The sequence below is a fragment of the Platalea leucorodia genome, assembly GCF_965183815.1.
Source record: "Platalea leucorodia genome assembly, chromosome: 7".
Taxonomy (NCBI): Eukaryota; Metazoa; Chordata; class Aves; order Pelecaniformes; family Threskiornithidae; genus Platalea; species Platalea leucorodia.
In genome coordinates, this window is record NC_138829.1 from 17,600,152 (window position 1) to 17,621,312 (window position 21,161).

Genomic DNA, 21,161 nt, shown 5'->3' on the forward strand with positions numbered 1-21,161 from the left:
AGGAAGAACTCTGCTCTCAAAGCAGAAACACCAGAGACAAAAACAGATTCAGTATGTTAAACAGAAAAAAAACAAAAAAAAAAAAAAAACAAACTTTTCTTGAAGCCAGTAGGTTGGTTTAGGAAAGAATGCGTTATGAATGTCAGAATAACATGTGGTAGTAACTGCAGAAACTTGGTGTAAGTTAAAGGGGTTTCAATTACTTTGCAACTTCAAGACATTCTTTTTCTCAAAGCATTTTTTTTAATACACATATATATATTTAAACAAAATGCCTATTGACCTGCATCGTATAGCACAGAACATGATAACTGGAAGTACTTTAATGTTTTCTAAACAATCTGTCAGTCTACGCTAGTCCTCAGTTCTGAGGACAGCTATTTCTTGGCCATTTACTGAATTTAAACAGTCATACAAAAGTTGGAACTGCTCCTCTTAAGACATAGGAGTCCCCTGGGATCACAGAAGTTTCAGGAGATAATATGAAGTTAAAAGGTGATGTCTGATATTCACAGAATCACAGAATGGTTGAGGCTGGAAGGGTCCTCTGGAGGTCATTTTGTCCAATCCCTCTGCTCAAGCAGGGCCACCTAGAGCCAGAACACATCCAGACAGCTTTTTAACACCTCCAAGGAGTAAGACCACAACCTCTCTGGGCAACCTGTGCCAGTGGCTCAGTCACCCTCACAGTGAAAAGGTGTCTCCTGATGTGCAGAGGGAACCTCCTGTGTTCCAGTTTGTGCCCATTGCCTCTTGCCCTCTCACTGAGTACCACTGAAAAGAGCCCAGCTCTGTGCTCTTTGCATCCTTCCTTCAAGTATTTATATACATTGATAAGATCCCCTCCAAGCCCTCTCTTCAGCAGGCTGAACAGTCTCAGCCCTCTCAGCCTTTCCTCAAAGAAGAGATGGTCCAGTCCATTAATCCTCTTCATGGCCCTTCATTGTACTCTCTTCAGTATGTTCATGTCTCTCTTGTACCAGGGAGCCCAGAACTGGACACAGTGCTCCAGGTGTAGTAGAGGGGAAGGATCACCTTCCTTGAACTGCTGGCAATGTTTTGTCTAACGCAGCCCAGGATGCTTTGTGGCAGGGGCACGTTGCTGGCTCATGATCGACGTGGTGTCCGCCAGGACCCCCTTGTCCTTTTCTGCAAAGCTGCTTTCCAGCTGGGTGGCCCCCAGCATATATCGGTGCACGGGATATTACTGAATACATCTACCAGATGGAACCTAAGACTCTGCAGTAGGGCTTGTGTTTATATATCCTACAGAAGAATATTTGCTAAGTAATCATGCTGAGGACTACATACATATTTGTTCCTCATCTGTCAGTCAATCAATTAATAACAAATGAGCAGAATGTAACTCATTAAATTAGTTTTTCACAAATACTGAATTGTCCCTTGAGCAGCCTCTTTGTTAAGATTAGGAGATAGAGGGAGAATTCTGTTTAAGACCAATTCCACAGACAGTAAGAAATACACCAACTAATTTTTCATAATATGATATTTTTTCTGGAATTCTTTTATTAATTAGGTAGGTGCCTTAAAATTAAAAAAAAAAAAAGCTGAGAGACATATATCCACACAGCTTTTCAATAAAAGAAGCAATTCATTTCTTCAAAACTTCAGCAAAGAAAACAATGAAATATAAATGAGAATTTACTGGAACAAACAAATATGGGCATGGGCCCACTTTGCTAACTATTTAGTAATCATCTCCTCGGTAGATAGAAAACTGTATAACGTAAGCATGTGACTCAGCCACGTCACCTTTATTACTAATATAATTATATACTTTCTTACACCTGGCGATGAGAATGATACGGATATAGCAAGAAAACTCACAGCAGCTACTACAGAGGACTTTTTCTTCTCATCCCTAAAATGCTTGAGATAGAGAGGACAAGGTAGCTGAGGAGATTCTTAACATAACTCAAACTTTCACTTCAACGTATTTTAGATCATCAAATTCATATTTAGCTTGAATCAGTAACTAGTTAAACTCTTTCCGTCTTTCTGAAGTAAGTGAGCTAAATATTCTTCTTAAGCATTAGTTTGCAACAAGAAAATAACATTCCCGTTGGCAAATTGTGTTAAAAAGGGAAAGAATTTTAAATTATATTGGGAAAAAAACCCTAAATTTACAAAGCATCCTGGTAAAATCATAACTGAATCAACTACTGAAAATGTCAAATGTATCTCTAAAAATGTATGGGGAAACTGAGTCTGTCCATAAAATTATGAACACAACTCAATGCTTTGAAAATAAAATTTCCACAAGAAACCCTTGTGATTTTTACCTCTTTTCCCATAGAGAGCACATACATTCAAACAGCTACTACAGCCAAACAGCTACTAACAAACACAATGTTCCTTCAGCTGACCATTTGTATAAATTAGAACCAGGTTAATATCAAAGTGATCGATTGCACGAGACCAGGACAGAGACTGTTCTAAATCAAAACTTTGATTTGATCACATAAAAATTATCAATGGTATCAGAAGAGACTGACAATACACTGATCCCATGAAAGAAACCTCAGAAATTTGCTGTTACCAAAATAAACTTTCAGATATTTTGACAGTCAAAACCAATGTATTTTTCCACTCAGCTAGTAGCCTTAAAATCAATGAAAACCACTCTAACAGGCAGGCTAACATAATCGAAGTCTTAATTCCTGTTGTAGCCTTACATAGAATTATTAGACTTATTTAGAGTTATTTAGCTTTAGAGTTATTAGGCTTTGCATTTGCACTTGTTCCTGTTTGGCTGAAGCTGCTCCTTAAACCACACCTTAAATGAACTTTTTCATTTCTTCTATGCAAGGGGTCTCCCTGGAGCCTTCTCCAGGTTAAACAACCCAAATATCCTTTACACAAACATATGTGTATATAAAATTACTGTATAACATTACATGGCCAGCATCCATCTACCACAGCTAGCAGTGGCTTACTAAAAATGTGGAGGGCAGCACATGGAACTTCATACAGCTAGAAGCAAAGTATACTTTTCTGGATAACAGCATGAAAATCCTAATGTTTGGATGGAAGGAGATTGAGAATGTCAAAATGAACCATTATGACTGGCTGGTCCTCAAAGAGAGTTCTCAAAAAGCTGTCAAAACACTGGTAAATCTTTAGAATATGTAAATTGTATTAATTCTGCTTTCTTTTCCTGTTGCAACATTTTTCAAAAAATATAATACCTGCAATACTTTGTAAATTCAGTGAATTAATGCGGAAGATCTACTGGACATACCTCTCCTAGAGAGTGAGTTTGCAATAAAAGTGGGATTTTTTTGCCTTTGTTAAAATACTTATACTGGCAGAAAAAGATACATTCAAACCTCATTACACACAACTTACTCTGATTTTCGGTAATACCCGACGAAGTGTTTCTGCAGGATTCTGTCGCATCAGGACCGGAAGATTTGCCACCACACTTGTTCCTTGGATATCCTGGCCAGAACTTACAAAAAGATATACATACAATACCTTACTCTCTATGATCGTTACAAGCTCACAGCTTTCATTTAAGAAAAAAAGAAAAAAAAGAAGAAAAAAAAAAAAAAACAACAAACAAACAACAAACCCAAACTACCCAGGTTATTCACACAATAAGTCAAGAGAGGCATTACTTCTTTAATATAATATGTAGTAGAAAACAACATTAAAGTATCAACCATAAAAGCTGTTATGTATCATTTCTAATATGGAATGTTCTAATTTTCAGTGTAGCTTTGGGAAAAAATATAAAATGTCTGAAAGATCTTTTAAAACTGGATGATCAAGGCAGTGGTTTTGTGGAAGGTTTTATATTTTAATAATAGAAGTGGTAAAGCATAAGAAGGGGACAAATAGAAGATATAAATGAAAACTACATTCAACATACAACATTTTAACAGACAGCTACTATTTTTTCCTTTTTGTAGGGAAAAGAGTCAGAAGTATCATCAGATGTATATTGACAAACATGTTTAAAGAAGGATGCAAAAACCTGGTTAGATTACAGATCTTTTACATTTCTCCTCATCTTGCCTCTCTCAATGGTATCCCGCAATTGAAAAAGGGAAAAAAAAAAAAAAAACAGGATGGAAGGGAAAGGGTAGGCAGCAATGAAGAAAAGGCATGAGATGAAAACAAAAGCTACGCAAGTGGATAAACTTTTAGAACGGAATCAGAAAGAGAAAGGGTCTGGATGCCAAAATGAAAAAGAAAACTAAACAAACATCAACACATCCTTTTTCCCATTTAAATGCATAAAGTCCATTTTGTTAAACAAATTCATATTTGTTCCAACAGCTAAGCAGCTCATTTTTAAATAAGCATGCAAAGCTCAGCTGTACACATGCATGCATTTTTCTTAGTGTTACATTACAATTAAATGTACAATATGATTATACACATAATTTAAAAAAAAAATCATAGCAAAACTACTTTTAAATACTTTCATATACCACTCCCCATATGTCATCATTCCAAGTTTTTTTAGTGAAACACATGAGCTCAGGAAGGGGACTAGGCACATAAATTGGTCACAGGACAGTAGATTTGCACAACGACCTTCCAGTTTTGTTCTGCCTCTGAAGTATATTAGGGAATGTGCAGTTAAGATGCAAAGCCTTCCTGCAGCACTTAGAGCTGAAAAGATCTTTACACATTCCATTAATGCTCTACATCATCCTCAACATTCATATCTTTCAGAAGATCAAATGAAATTATAGGTACAGCAGGCCAATTTATATCTATTTTGTTAAATGCATACAAATGTAATTTTAAAAATGAGGATATGTTTGTAAAATAAGCAAGAAGCAAAAACAAATGCTTTCGTTAAAATCAACAGAGACTAAAACACCCCAACAGAAATACTGTAATATCCTACTGGAAAGATTTTTTTTTTTTTCTTTGCAATCTATAATTTCCCAGGGAGAATATTCAAACAACAGTTAGGTATCACCAACATTAACTTAATCATGTTTAGCAAAGTGCAATTTCAGTGTATTTTTGAAAAAAAGTATTCTTCACTACCCTCGCAAAGATAATTTTCCATGTTAGAAGGCAATACGTTCTGGAAGATTAAGTACAGGCTGGAAGGCAGGAATTCAGGAGTTCAAATCCTCTCAAGGTGCAGAGTCACGCACCCCCCAGTTCACTTCTGTGTTAGGTTTCCATTCTGCAGATGAGTGTAATTACCTCACTCACCAACTACAAATTATCACTCTGTATAAGGGTCTTAACATGGGAAAACTTCTGCCCCGACAAAACCTTCCCCTTCCAGAAAGAGTAAATCTTGCTATGGCAGATACGTCTCATTTTTTGTATAGAATAACACAAAGTGCCTGTAATTTGAAAGCATGTGTCTAAAGCATACATGATAGAATTCACCTAATCTTAGATTGTGTGTGTCTGCCTCTAAGATAATTTCCCTTTAATACCAACAGAAAGAAACAGGACTCAATAAAGAGCAATTTACCTCAACCTAAATAGATGAGATGGACACCGCCACTGAAGTGCCTGTTTCCCTAGTCTACCGCCTGTAAAGGCACACACAAAGACTAACTATCCTGCATGTACTTGTATTGTAATTAAATGATGGCTCCTGACCACAAAAACACAACACAAGCCTTAGTCCTACAGGCATTCATGTTTACGCATAAATTCACCATTGCAAGTAGTCCCGTTGATTTCTCACCTAGTAATATATTAACATCTTTAGAAATGCTTGTGTGATTATAGCACCTAACTAATATAACTAATCTGGGGCAAAATAAAACATTCCTACTTCCCTGAGTTCCAGAGCAATCAAGAAGGATCCATCACAAACTTAGACATGGCAATAACTGTTCTAAACGGGTGCTATACACCATGAATGCCAGGAATCAGCATTTTTGTCTTTTTTTCAATGGACCATATACACCCTAAATTTTACAAAGACAAGAACCCAAACAGAAGAGTTATCATAAATTCTAAGATAAGTAACAAGTGAGCAGAAAGCTGTGAGCCCTGTACTGAGGTTAGCACACATTGCTGCCATCAGGGCTACAACATCCTGACCCGCTGAGAAAAATTTGGGAATCATTTCCAGAGCAGAGACTTCACCTTTATTGCACCTATACATTTACAATAATAAAGAGTGAACAAAAAGCACAGCTGGGCATGGAGGTCAACACAGATGAAAAAAAAAAATTAGATTTTGTGAATTTCAGTGTAAGAGCAGAAATATTTATAAACAAAATTCAACAAGCTGAAAACGGTACAAATTTAAGATACATAATTTTAAGGTTAAGAAGAAAAGGCTTGACAAAGCATAAAAACAACCACCATTTCCTGTATTTTTTTTAATATGGGTTATCATCTTCTCTTGGTATCTACCTTTCTTTAGGAATACAGGAAATTACAAATCCAATATTGCACTTTTTTAAATACAGTGTGTATTCCAACTGAGAAAATGTATCAGTATTTTTGTAGTTTTTTAATCCTCTGTTAAGACTACTACTAATGCAAAATTAAGCTAATGTGATTTTCTTAAAAAGTATTAGGAACCAATTTTCTGGCTAGTTACCATATACACCACTCTATATTTTTAACTGTTGTCTGTAAACACAAGAATATTGGCAAGTTTTGACAGGGCAAAGCTACACCAAAGCCCTTTTTAATGCCATTCAAAACCAGCAAGAATGGATGAGAGTACAGATTTTCAGGCTGATTTTAATATCAGCATCCCTGCAATCTTATTTGGTAAACATGTATGAGCTCCCTCAATAAAAACACATATCCAAGTAACATCTAAACTCAGTGAAAGGACAGTATTCTGTCAACTACTGAAAATGGACTTAAATTGATGATTAATATCTGATCTATTTACAGCTTGCAATATTTTTGCATTATTTTGCATTTTATTATCTAATTTAAAGCCATGAATATTAAAGGCAATTTCTCTGAGTATCACATACTAATTCCAACAAAGCTTTAAAGCAGAACTGAGAAATCTAGAGCTCTGAGTTGAAAAGGGTCACAGGATGGATGAGGTCCTCAACTTCTTATGATACAACTTGCAAGGAAAAGATGCATACCTTTGTATTATCCAGCAATAATGCAAAAGGCCAAGATAACTTGGAGAAGCTATTTAATTGAAAATTTTATTCGTGTTGTATCAAGATGGAAGAAATCCTAACTGTTAAAAAATGCAACGAAAATGCAACTTTTATCCATCAGAAATTTAAAGAAAAGGGGAGTATTTCCCTTTAAACCAGAAATGCTTAGTATCTGGCTTTCTGCCAATTAAGAATGTGAAGCAGGAGGCATTTCAACACCTACACAGCCTGTAATTTTCCAACTGCGGAAGATTTTTCTTCTATTTCTACCAAAGAAGCTGCACCATAGATTTTCTTTAAATCTTAAAGACTACAGGATTATAGCGAATTATTGCTAAATGCTCAGATTTAGACATTTTTGTACTGATACAATAAATAAAATATTAAAATAAATGCTAAATCTTTTTCTCAGAGCCACAGTAAGCTCAATGTAATGAAGGTGCTATTCCTTTCTTAACATTGCTAACTATAGAAGGACTCAACAGAGCCCTATACTTAGAAGCAATTTAGCTCAACTCTTTTGTGCTAGCAAAATCCACACAGATAATATAATTTAAATATAAAACTTCAGGACTTATCTTCTGAGTTCATCCTACAGGACATCCCAGTGACTACAATGCTGGGAATCCTCAACCAGGGGCAAAGCTCTCACACCTGAACACTTCTGTCCTAATACTCACTGCCGCTGCAATGCCAGCCGCTCGCTGACAGCCGGTGGTACCAGAGCTGGTCTAGCTACAAGGCTCATTGAAGAGCTGGTACTTCTCAAGTGCAAGCGTAGCACTACGCCTCTCCCTGTAGCCCCTACATTTTTACTTGTTTCTTCTACCCTCATAAAATGAAGTCTACATTATATTTGAGACTGCCTTGAGACTGGAGCACATCCTTCTAGAAACCATTTACAAACAGACGAAGGACAAAAAAAAAGTGACTGGCAGTAGTCAGCCTGGATTTGTGAAGGGGAAATCATGCCTGACCAACCAACTTGACAGCCTTCTACAACAAGATGACTGGCTTGGATGGTGGAAGTTGTGTATCTTACTTTAGCAATGCTTTTAGCCTCAATATCCTCATATACAAATTGATAAGGTACAAGCTAGATAAATGGAAGGTGATGTGGACTGAAAACTGGCTGGACTATCCAGCTTAAAGGGTTGTGATCAGTGGCAAGGCAGCCAGCTGGAAGCTAGCCACGAGTGGTTTACCTCAGGGGTCTACACTGGGGGCAATACTGTTTAACATCTTCATTAATGACCTGGATGATAGGACAGAGTCCACCCTCAGCTAGTATGCAGACAACACAAAACCAGGAGGAGGGGTTGATAGACCAGATGGTTGTGCTGCCTCAACAAGCTAGAGAAACAAACCAACAGGGATCTTGGGAAGTTCAACAATGGGAAATGCAAGCCCTGCAGCTGTGGAGGAATAACCCCGTGCACCAGTACAGGCTGGGGGCCAGCCAACTGGAAAGTAGCTTGGCAGGAAAGGACCTGGAGGTTCCAGTGGACACCAAGCTGACCAGGAGCCAGCAATGCGTCCTTGTGGCACAGGCCACTGACAGCATCCCGAGCTGCACTAGGAATAGCATCACCAGCAGCTCAAGGGAGGTGATTATTCTCTATTCAGCACAAGAAACTCACAGGCAGACAGCAGTGAGTCCATCAAAGGGCCACTAAAGTGATTAAAGGATTACAGCATCTAATATTTGAGCAGAAGCTTAGACAACACGGATTTTTAGTCTTGAGAAGAGAAGGCTTGGGGTCCTTATTTAATATGTATAAAATCTGATGTGAAGCAATAAAGACGACTGAGGAAGATAATTCCCACTGGTGCCCAGTGACAGGATGAGAGGCAATGGGGACAAATTCAATATACAGGAAATTGCACTTAAACCTTAAAAAAAAAAAAATTCTTCTACGCCAGGGTGCTCAAACATTAGAATGAGTTGCCCAAACAGGCGGTAAAGTCTCCATTCTTAGGATTCAAAATCCTGAGTTCAGGATAAGACCTTGAATATATTGTTCTAATTGACGCTGCTTTGAGCAGGGAGGTGGACTAGATGATCTCCAGAGGTCCCTTCCCACCACAACTATACTATGATTCTATGGTTATATTCAGGATACATGTTTCCAGGTTCTCAAACTTTCAGCAAGCTCAGGGCAGACAATAAGATTTCTTATATTTAAAATAACTAGCTACTTAAAATGGATGCTTAAAAATTCAATTTGAGTTTAATTTTTAAAGCATTTTTAAAAACAGATTCTGCAAAACAGGAACAAAAAAGTTTAAAAAGTCCCTGGGTACTCAATTAGGAACATTTGTATCTGGAGAGGGAATGAAGGACTACAGCTCCTTTTACAACATGAAGGAAGATTAGTCACTGAATGTTCCCCAAAAGAATATTACCACAAAGGACTGTGAAAAAGAGAAGACAGATTTACATCTCTCCCTCTCCTTCATTTGCACTAGCCTGCAAAACACAATGACAGGAGCAGAATACAGCATTGTAAAAAAGACTGAGGTACAATGCTTACACAAGCTCTAACTAAAGCACTGTGTTTATGAACTGACTTTTCTTTAAAGCTGTGGCTAACTGTATCAGTTCAGCAAAAATGATTTGCTAAATAGTCGTTGAATCAACCACGGAAGTCTGTGCTTTGCATAACTTAGTTTTACAAAGCTAGAAGTTCTGATGGATGGCTACAGGGGATTACAGTGTTAGCACCCCGTAAGCGATGCTATTTTCAGTGCAAGATTCCAAAATGCTTTGTGTTGGCCTAAATCCACATTTCTTGAAAACAGAAATAAAAATTTACCAATTTCAATTAGTGAGGGATTAGAATAACAAGATAAAAAAATGAATATAGTATTCAATAACTAATTAGGTATTAGGAAAAAGAAATTCACAAAGAACACTGTCAAACATGGAAAAAGGGTGCCCAGAGGCTGCGGGTTCCTTGGAGACATTCAAAACTCATCTGGAGAATGTCTTGAGCAACCTGCTCTAACACCAAATCGTATTAGACCTGGCAGTTGGTCCTGCTTTGAGCAGGGCATTGGACCAAATGACCTCCAGAGGTCCCCAACCACCTAAACTATTCTGTGACTGTGATTCATAAATCCTAAACTTAATTTCCTATTTATATAAAAGCTCAGTATCTGACAGGATTTAGCCTATTCAGAATGATTCAGTATCAATTCTCTTTCCAGGATTTCTGTTCTCCTGTACAATATACTGGTTGCCAAGGCAAACTAGAAATCCAGATAAATATTTCTGTCAAGAACATAAAAGTGCTTGGCCCATAAGACTTCCTTAGGCAATCTTCTTTACTTTTATTGTGAAGATTTTTATGTAGCAATCTTTCCTATGCAGATGTGGAGACACAGACTTAAAATTTATTAAACTGCTTTCTACTCTTCCTAAGTAAAAACTAACACTTTTACAAGTTTTATTTTTTTAATTTTGTCTTTGTATAATTTCAGGTTTTTGGTAACAAAAAGGAGAAAAAATTCCAGAAACTAGAAAAATGTCTTGAAATCACAAATATTGATGAGTGATTTTAAGACTAATTTTCATTTTATTTCAAGGTGAATATTACTTTGATAAAATACAATCTGGTATTTTCTGTAAAAGTACAATCCTTTCTTAACACCGGTGTAAAGCAGTACCTTTCCTTTTATTTCATGTTATGTACACTTGCATTTTAAGTATACTCCGTAAACATAAATTATATAACAGGAGCCTCTGAACATCTATTTGACATACATTGTAATAAGTATTTTGTAAACAGACCCAGTCCCATGGAAGGATCTGTCATTTCATTAAAATAACTTGCTTTAAGGGCCTCATTTGAACAAAGACTGAGAAGCACATGCTGTACAAATATTAACACAGTCTTGAAACTATAGATTACAAGGAAGATTTTATAGACTACAAATGCTGTACAAAATTGTTTGTACATTATTCTCTACTATGTTCCAAACGACAAATAAAAGTATCTGGAATCAAAATGATGTTTTCTCTGATAATTTGCCCTAGGACTTGAAACTGCAAAGATACACAAGGTATTTGGGATATATTTTTAAAATCAGATATCTTATGTATCAAACTGCTTACATTTCTGGCATTGTACAGTAACTGCTAAAAAAAGAGGATTCCTTCTCAAAAAAGCTAGTACAAGAATTTAAAAAAATTACTCATTTAGACACACACATATACATAATTACAGACCTATGTATCATATTAACTGTTTTATATATTCTAACCCAATCTTCTGTATTAAAATACAATATTGGGGCTCTTAAGCTGTATGCTGCACTTTCTTCACTGTCAGAACACCTTTTGAAGACCACAGTTAGTTGGGCACCATATGTAATAGCCTCAAAACTAATTTAAACTGTCCTAGAAGCCAATGGTCTTTTTCTGTATGTACTAATACACTATAACATTTATGGATGCAAGCCTTCATATAAATGAAATTTATGATAATATGCAAGATTCTAGAATAGGGATATAAACCAGACTGTAACTAAGTCCAAGACTGTGGTGGGGCCAAAGAAGAATTAAGCAGCTTTGTCCTTTAACCCTTCCCTCCCTCCCTGTTACCTGTCTAGCCAGAGCAAATAAAGAGAAGAAACTTTATTTTCAGGCTTCTATAATTTTGCTGAAAATAAGATAGAATAAAATGAATCTGAAAATGTAACACCTGATTAATATCCGTTTTCAAGAAGTCAGGAGTCCTGATAACAAGACAGCACGAACATCTCCTTGAAACTGACATTGTAACCCTTTTCTATTAAAATCTCATTTTCAAAACTATTTTCTCATCCTGATCTTTTACTTCAGATATATGCACCCATGCTCATTTTACAGCACATCTGAATAAAATCTACATGATCTATGTATTAAGAAGTAATTAATCTGGTCGTAGTACGTATCTGAACATGCACCACTACACATGAAACTTCTCGTGCAATTAAAGTAAGAAGTAAAAACCCAGGTTTAGCTGCACAATAGTTTCATATTCATAGTAACCTTGTTTACCAGGATCAGTTGGGTCAACTTAAGTTTCTTATTTCTGTTTGCTTGTTGAACAACTGTCAATGACAGAAAGGATTTCTAATTCATACAAATACTCCCTTCTGTTCCTGAGCCAAAACAAATGTACTATAATGACACAACTTCATTCTTCCTAATATCATCAGTTTCCGTGAGTTTAGACACTAAGTACTATGAGGAAATATTAAGCTTTTCTCCCTTGAATTTTTAGGAAAGTTCAATAATATAAAAAAAAAATCCCTCAAAGGAACACATTTTTCCCCTCAAATATTACCCTAGTATCAATGTTAAGATAAGTGTTTCCTCTTCCTTAGTTGACTTATAACACATATTGCATTTTGTATGGTCTCCGAGTAGAATTCATCTTGGGGTTTTTTTTACTTTGAGTCTAAATTTGAAAAGTAAAACCAGTCTTTTCACTCCAAGATCAAGATAATGCAATTTCTAATTCCTAGGTCATATAACAAAAACAAGCTAGTAGCTGATATTATTTTTCCCTCTGCCCAGTCCTCATTCACTGACTCAAAATTTGTAATTTTTCCTTTCAACAAGATTTGTCATTTCACAGCATGCAGGATATGATATAAGTCATCTTCTGAATAAGTACAAGGCCTGTAATTTTTCTACACAGAAAGTGGAAAAAAAAAAAAAAAAAAATCACAGATGCTAACCAAATTCTAGAAGGGTAAATTACTTCTGCTGACCTAAATTTATCTTATAGTTTAATTTAGGCACAGGATCTCTTTTCATTCTCCAGTCTTATTTTTTGTATCAGTGTATTTCATCCACAGAGTTAGCTGTTTGTGGTATGAAAGAGATGAACACTTCAAATGACCTAACAAGTACTAAAATCTACTTAGTCTTCTTCAACTCATGGGTCTTCTAAGTGTGGGGCATCATACATAACAGATCCAAAAACTCCCAGTTTATTACTTACCTGTGTGTCTTGCTATCATGCATTCTCATCCTATCTGACCATAACATATTCCATCTTGTATCAATTCCATATTTTTTTCATAGCAACTCTAATCTAATAGTTGTTGAAGTTGATGAGAATCTTCTCAGAAATATTTAAAAATTCTTGATCCAGAAAGCAGTATGCGTACATTTCAACCTCTCCTTTAGAAAATGGACTCGCAGGTCTAAAAAAATTGTCTGTCTCTTCAAGATCTATTGAATTCTCTAACAGAAGATATCAGTTCCCTTCTCCTCAACCCTCACTATGAGTCTCTTCAATCATTTAAAGTGGAACTACACTATACTAATTTCATTCGGCATTCCTCTGCACACCCGTAGGAAAGGCACAAAGGTTATGAAAGCAACTGTTACTGGTTTATTTGTCTATATCTGCATTGCTTCATAAAAAAGCCTTTTCTGTATAAGCAAGAGTTTGTTTTATACTGAAGAACATGGTAAAAGCCTGAAATTTTTCACAAAGAGGGTGCCGAAACACTGGAATGGGTCACCCAAAGAGGTGGTAGATGCCCCATCCTTGGAAACATTCAAGGCCAGGCTGGATGAGGCTGTGAGCAACCCAATCTAGCTGTAGATGTCCCTGCCCATTGCAGGGGGGATGGACTAGATGACCTTTAAAGGGCCCTTCCATCCCAAAGCATTCTATGATTCTATGAAATAACCATAACCTTCTAAGACTTAAAGTAAAAGTAGGACTTTTGAGCCATCTTCCAAAAAATTCAAACTTTTTAAAAAAGGCTTATAAGATCCAGAACAACAAAATCTAAGTTCCTGCATCTACCACTATAACATAGACAAATGGTACATAAAACATACTTTGTACGAGTTGACCATCCATTTTCAAAAATCACACAGACTGCATCAAAAGAAAACGCAAATGTAAAAGAGCAGTAAAGACATTGTAAAGAACACTGAGTACAGAATGAATGAATGGAAGTACACTGTATAAGTACAGTGAATGAAAATCCACAAGGAAAAGAAAAATAAAAAAGGGTAGAGACTGAACCCAAGGGTTTGAAGCTATTGCTCACAGCATTTTCCCCCCCCCATAAGCAAGAGAAATATACCTACATATCTGTAGAGATATTATAAGTAGATAGATACCAATATATAATAATAAAAGCTGAACTCATGTTTCAATTTTAAAAATATGGGACTAAAACTGTGAGCACTGAAAAATATAACTGAAATTTTAGAAACTCTTCTGAAGCTTTAGCTGTAGAAGCAGTTCTTTTTTTCCCAACTAAAGAAATTTGACTATGACCTCAGAATAATTTCAGTTAACACTAAATTTCTAACAAATTATTGCTGTCATACTCAAAGGGCCTGGTGACTCAAAAGAAAAAAATAATTAGGAAATGAACACAAAACTGTGAACTTACTCCTCATATAAGCTGGCTTTTAGACAGCTCAGAGGTGGAAAGCCTTGCTTGTTCGCCTTCTGTTCATTATTCAAGTATTTTCAAGCAGTATTGGACATTACTTCAGACTGATGCAGTTACATGCATCAGCAATACAATGTCAAGCAGCTAACTCTAGTGTTGTTTTTTTGTTTGTCAGAAGCAACCATAGATCAAAGGCAGCTTTCTGAGGTAAACATGCAAATAACTAAAAATTACTTCAATTCCAAGCTGTTGCTGATTCACGTTCTGTCAAACAAAAAAGTGTTTTACTTGATTCATGTTCACTTTGGAAAGTAGGATGAAATTCAGCTACTTAATTAAAATGAAGAAAGAGTCAGAGTCACGTCTCCCAGAAATATATGAGATTTGTTCCATTGACGGCATACAGCTTGGAGTGGACAGATAATCAAACCAGATAATACAATTAACATAATAAACAAATTGAAGTGATGACACAAGTCTTGTAAATCTCCAGCTCTCTGGCAGAATAATTTCAAACAGTAGATAAAAATGAGTATTATATATAGAGATAATTCATCTGTATTTACCTTCCTGTTAAAATCATTATGAGCACACCATCAGAATCCTCCTGCCTACCCAACTCAGTTCAGGTAATTATAATCCACATAACGTTCCCTACTTTCAAAATCACTACAATGATCTTAAACAGCCTTTTGTTAGACTATTTTTCCCTCACATACTCATATTTTAACTTATTTCTAATGGTACAATTATTCCAAAAGAGACTTTGACATTCTGCAATGGAAAGAATAAATAAAGCATTTACCAGTAATTCCACCCACATTTACTAAAATTAGTTCAGAATCATCTCTGGAAGAAAAGAATATCTCTCTCCTTTGAATGCGTGTCAAATATGCTCAACTGCATAGATCGTTCACAGCATACCACTGTTAACCACCAGAATATCTAGCTTATATATTTACTACGTTAGTATCAATATCTTTCTATGGAAGCAAAAGTAACATGGAAAAAGAAATATTACAGTAAAAGGCAACCACTGATACAATATCATTTGCACACCGCTCCCCCTACTCTTTCATTTGTTTGTTACTGAAAACGAACAGAATTAACTGATCACTAAAAGGTGCGGGACAGTAAATTTTTAGTCTAAACTCATTGTGGAATATTAACACAATCTATTATTTTCATGACTAATACTTTTATTAGGTATCTGATATGGCATCCATGCAAATGGATATCTACAGGTAGAATTTACCTTAAAAACAGCACACCGTGCTTAGAGTATCAATGTTATTTCAGTGCATCCAGAACTCCAAAGTTCTGTATGAGTATCACAGGACCAACATAGTCTTTACAGGAGTCGCACAAACCATCTCAACTGGTATTCAGCGTGTAGTCTCCTGAAGCTAATGAGCTTAAGGCAAACCCTCAGTCATAGGGATGGTGGCAAAGAAAAGGAAAATAAGATGTACACACTTGCAAGGGAAGGAATAGCATTTGGGGAAAAATAAAATCAGTCTTCTGTATGTTGGACCCAAAAAGGTGGAGCAACAGAATAAAAAAAATGCCTAGTACTTGCATCGTTCACCAAAAAAGGACATAAAGTAGGTCATTTTGGGTGTTCATGACTCAACAAGTACTAAAATCTACTTAGAATCTTCTTCAACTCATGGGTCTTATAGGTGAGAGGCATTATACACAATAGATCCAAAATCTGCACTTTCCAATTGTTCGTTTAAAAAAAAAAAAATCACCCCCTCCATTTAATCAGGAAGTAAGATGAGGCACTGGAAAAGTAAGTACTTAAAGCCTTCAGAACTGACAATAAATAAGTACGATACAGAGATCTGGATATTAATTTTATCCATCTATCTACTCTCCAACACATCACTTTCAAATAGGTGGGACAGTTTAAGTGATCAAAGCGCTAGTGCATTTATCTGCCCTTAAGAGTTGATTTTTCCATACAAGTATGCACTTAATCATTTATTACAAACTCAAGGTGCAAATATTTTCTTTGTGTGTAATACAACAAGCATGCAACATTCAAAATAAGTTATAAGCAACCCTTAAAATGCACTTACAGCTGGCCTCACATAGTGATAAGAGGAAATAGACATACTCTTGGGTTAAAACTTGTACTAAAGAAGCAGGGTAATTTTAATTAGCCATCATTCTTTTCTCAATTGATTTAGTGGTTAGCACTTGATGCAGCTGTAAAAAGCAAAAATAAAAATAAATCTTGCCCTGAAGCCTACACCCTAAATAACTTCTAGCTCCCAAAATGGCAGAAAAATAGGTATCCTAATCCTGAGCTTTTAAATGAAATTATATAAAGGAGATTAACTGTTTATAACAGAAGAATTTTGGTGCAAGCAGCAATGAGGCTGTGACTCATGTTTTGCTATTTAATATGGACATAAATCCTCCTCCTCAAAAAGCTCAGTTACAATTTCAGCAGTGAAAATGGCATCTTTTCTGTTTCTCCCTTTAAAGCCAGCATTTTCATCTCTAGGCCTGCACAATGTAAGTAATATTACCATGTAAATATGTATATTAAAGTAGATGCCCTTCACATTTCTCTTTTACATATGTTTCTTCTCTCAGAGACAATACAATCAATTCATATTCACAACAAAAACATAGTTAGCATTTTTAAAGCATTTCTTTACTGTCCCTAGTCTAGCCTCCTCAATATACTCTTCGTAACAGAAGTTACCGAGCAATTTCACTAGGGGCGGGGGGGGGGGGGGGAAGAGAAAAAGAAAAAGAAATAAAAAAAGAGTCTTTGGAAAGTCAGACCACAAGCTGGTCAGCTGCACTTCTCATGCAGCACAGGCAAACAAGTAAATCATCCCATTTTGCAAACATAACCCCTTGCAAGCAAAATGTATTGGTATTACTGAGTGCAACAGTGCTTCTCCTACTGTGCAGCTCTGTTTATATCAATTGAGTTATCAATGCTTTGACCCAGCTTGAATCCAACTTTCTTGCTCTTCTCCAACTGGTAAAGAGAAGTGTGCTGGAGTTATACAGGCAGCTTTGAACAACTTCTATTTAATCTTAGCATAAATTGATGGCTCCAGTGCTTAATGGTGTTCTTTGTTGTTCAACAATAGTCATCGGGGGGGAAAGCTAATTGATACCTACCCAAATTAATTCACTGTTTTTTCTTCAAGAAATGTGGACTCAAAGCTTTTTACTAGGGGCATAATTGACAATTTGTATGCAAAGCTACTCTCATAAGCAAAGAAACAGGGACATAATTGACAATTTGTACACAAAGCTATTCTCATAAGCAAAAAACCAGGGGCTCCAAGACTTTCTGCTTATACCTTTTCTCATGCTCCTGGACTGCCACAGAAAACCCTGTGGCAACTTTTGCAATTCTATTCACAGTTACAGTGCATTGCTGTTCAAAAAAATAAAAAGAAATTAAAAAAAATAAAAAGATATTATATCATTCTGATTTAAGATACACTGGGGAAAGAAAAAAAAATCCTATGGGTTTTTTTTCACAATCAAGTGGAATATTTAAGTTTAAAAACCTGTGAGAAAAAAAGCCTTAGGAAAAAATGTCTGTTTTGATCTCTTTGCAAAACCAGAAGAATTCTTTTAAAACCAGATGATTATTGAAAAATGGATAAGGACAAGAAGAATGGATAAATGACTTTTTTTCCCCCCCATGAGACAGAATGTAAGACTATGCTCTTTGAGGCTTCAGTCTTTCTTCATCATTATACATTATTTGGTGATGCTGGTCACCTTTGTTTATATACAGAAAATGTAAATTTTAAAAAAGTGTCTGAAGACCTACAAATACCTTCCTGGCTACTCTAAGTAGATAAAAGTCAATAAAACAAGAGGCCTAGTTACTATACTCAGCTTGGGTTCATACACACTCAAAATTATGCAATTCCATTCATATCAGTTCATCTATCCCTGCTTACACACAGCCTGAATCTGACTTTCTTATGCTATAGTAAATTTAAGAACAGTGGAAGAACAGCAAAGTAGGAATTACGGAGAAACACTGGAACTAAAATCACACTGTAGCATGTTTCTGTAAACAAAGAATGTGTAGTTTTGGAATTATACAATGACTAAGAAGCATTGTCTATCTGTAGAGTCTGTTAGGAAAGGGGTAGGTATCTAAAATACATCAGTATGTAAGGGGTAGATGGGCAAGACATTTCCAACAATAGTTAAAAAGTTCAAGAAAACATAGCAATTCCCCTCGGTCCTGCTGTGAATTGATACGACTGACAAGGAATGACTCAGCTAATCCGCACATGGGAGTTGTACACATTCTCAGAACCCACAGCCACACAACAACATGTAAGAAAGAAAACTGCTCCTGAAACGACTGCTCCCAAGATACGGAGTAATATATCCAGAGCCTGATATTTTTATTCCTTAACATTAACGTCTCGTAGGGTAATGCTTTGCAAAAAGAAACATGCAGAAACATTTATTTGAATGCAAAAGAATCTAAAAGGTAGAATTTAAATAAGAATATCTGCATCATCCATTCAAACAATCCATAGTCCATTCAAATAATAGCATGGATAGGAAATACCTGATACATTTTCTTGCTTCTATAAAAGTATCAGCCAGAGGCAATAAAGCATGCCGCAGACAGCTATATCTAAGATCTAGCAGAAGTTTCCAAGTGGTTCTTTGTCTCTTTTCTCATTCTGTTTTATTATGACTCATAAAGCAGAAAGACATTTTTCTTCCGAAGACAGGGGTGTTCATCTGATAGGCTATAGGGAATTAACATTCAACGGGAAAGACTCCATCTTGTCAAACAGTGTCTTCATGAGACCAGCGAGGTTATTCACGCAGAGAGGAGCAACTTCAAGAACTGCAGTGAATGTGATAGCCATGTCAAACTAGTTTTAACAAACTGAGCCATAAGAGATAGAGAACCCTTATTTTCAAAGCCTGCAAAGGACACTGTTATTGTTGAGACTGGAGAGACCCATACACAACCTGGTCTAGGAAGGTAATTATACATCCGGGCGGGGGGAGAAGGGAGGGAATCAAGATGTAAGAATGCCAGTGACATGTTAATTCTCAAAGTGTGAGTTTCAAGAACAGCTCAGTTAAGTAGCATTCCTATCACTATCATGTTCAAATGAAAAGATTCTTGCTACTTTTGCATCACTAGCCTGTCTTTAAAAAAAAAAATCTTTCCCTGAGGGCATAACTCTGTCTTTGGCTAGAGATGCCACTTGTGGCATCAGTTTTGGAATCTGAAATGACCTCCTTCTTCAGGCACGGAGTCCTACCGTTGTGTATAATTTAAACAGTTGGTTCTTTAGCTGTAGTATGGGTTTTGCCGGACTACGTCAACTGAAATCCTCACCATTGAAATCACTTCCAATTTCCTTTTGAGTTTGTCTTCAAGACCTAAAGAGAACTTTTCTTACACAAAAAGCTGCCCCTGAAAGATTAAATAAGATGGCCCTACCAAAGTAGGAGAACTTCTCCGTGAATAATAGAGACCTCCTTGAATTGCTTATTCTCAAGAACTGTCTACATTCCTATTCTGCTTTCCCAGTGTAAAAATTCCTGTTTAAGTGATGAAACAATCCTGGTTTCTTTCCTGTGACAGAAAGCTTTGGGCTCTGAGGCTTGACAAAGATCCAGTGTAACTTTACTACAGTGTTGGCATTTAGACTACCAGCTGGTGGAACAAAGACAAAAACATTAATATTACTAAAGTTAACTCTAAAAATAACTAAATAAAACAGTTCTACAAGTATACCCCAGAGAACCAGATTAATATTAAATCTCAGTGAAGCTATTTCTTGTCTCATTCCCAATTATTCCTGCCATAGCATAACAGCTGAGGCACAGACGCACGCCCAAGCCTGCAGTCCTAGTTCCTGAAGTCCTGGTTCGTGAAGTCCTTAAATTATAATCAGAATTTCACCTCAGTAAAACAACTTCCTTTCACACAAAGTTTACAAAGTGCAGCAATGTGAACCAATACATAATGGGGTGTTATCTGCCTCACTTTGTGGAGATTCAGAGGAGTATCTGAAAGAGCTCTGAATGTAAAAATATGTGGTGTATCAGCACTAAGAATCATTATTCTGAAGAGTCTCGGAGTACTCAGATTTTTGGGACAGGTAATGGTGCACGCTACTATCCTGATACTCAGAAAATTTAAATGTTTACTACTGCTTTTAGGGGAAGAGTAGCTGGGCCAGTACTAACTGCTGCTTCTTCTCTCTGTCAGCAACAAATGAAGTAGAGTCAGAGTGCAGGGCCATGGAAGCATCACACCATGACACGTGAAGGGCTCCCTATGCCTACAACAAAGTAGTCCTCAAAACACCAGGAGTTTTCAAGAAAATCCGCTAGATACTTGTTTCAGTCACTAGCATATGACAGTCATTATATTACAGGGCACCATTGTGTGAAAGTGTTCTCAGACTTGCCATAAATGGACAGCTTGACCTACTCTTTGAGGAGTTTGCACCTTTGATATATTCTAACACAAAACATCACATTTTCCCATCTACATCCTCAAGCAGTTTCCATTGGATGCATCTCCAGGTCCTGACATAAACTACTGTAATACTATTATCTCTTGCCAAATCAGGCAAAGGATACAAACATAAGTTAGTAATA

The 21,161-nt window shown here is 36.4% G+C and overlaps 1 protein-coding gene across 7 annotated transcripts in view; it reads right to left on the minus strand.

Annotated features, from left to right (window-relative positions):
• PPP4R4 (protein phosphatase 4 regulatory subunit 4) overlaps window positions 1–21,161 on the minus strand; it is a 104,285-nt gene that overhangs the window by 75,589 nt on the left and 7,535 nt on the right. For all 7 annotated transcript variants that reach the window (XR_014228699.1, XR_014228700.1, XR_014228701.1 and 4 more), the window contains exon 3: window positions 3,370–3,472. Coding sequence is in view for 3 of the 7 variants with exons in the window: in XM_082316800.1 (XP_082172926.1) it covers window positions 3,370–3,472 (103 nt within the window). In the remaining 4 variants the exon portion in view is untranslated. The remainder of the gene's footprint in view (window positions 1–3,369; window positions 3,473–21,161) is intronic.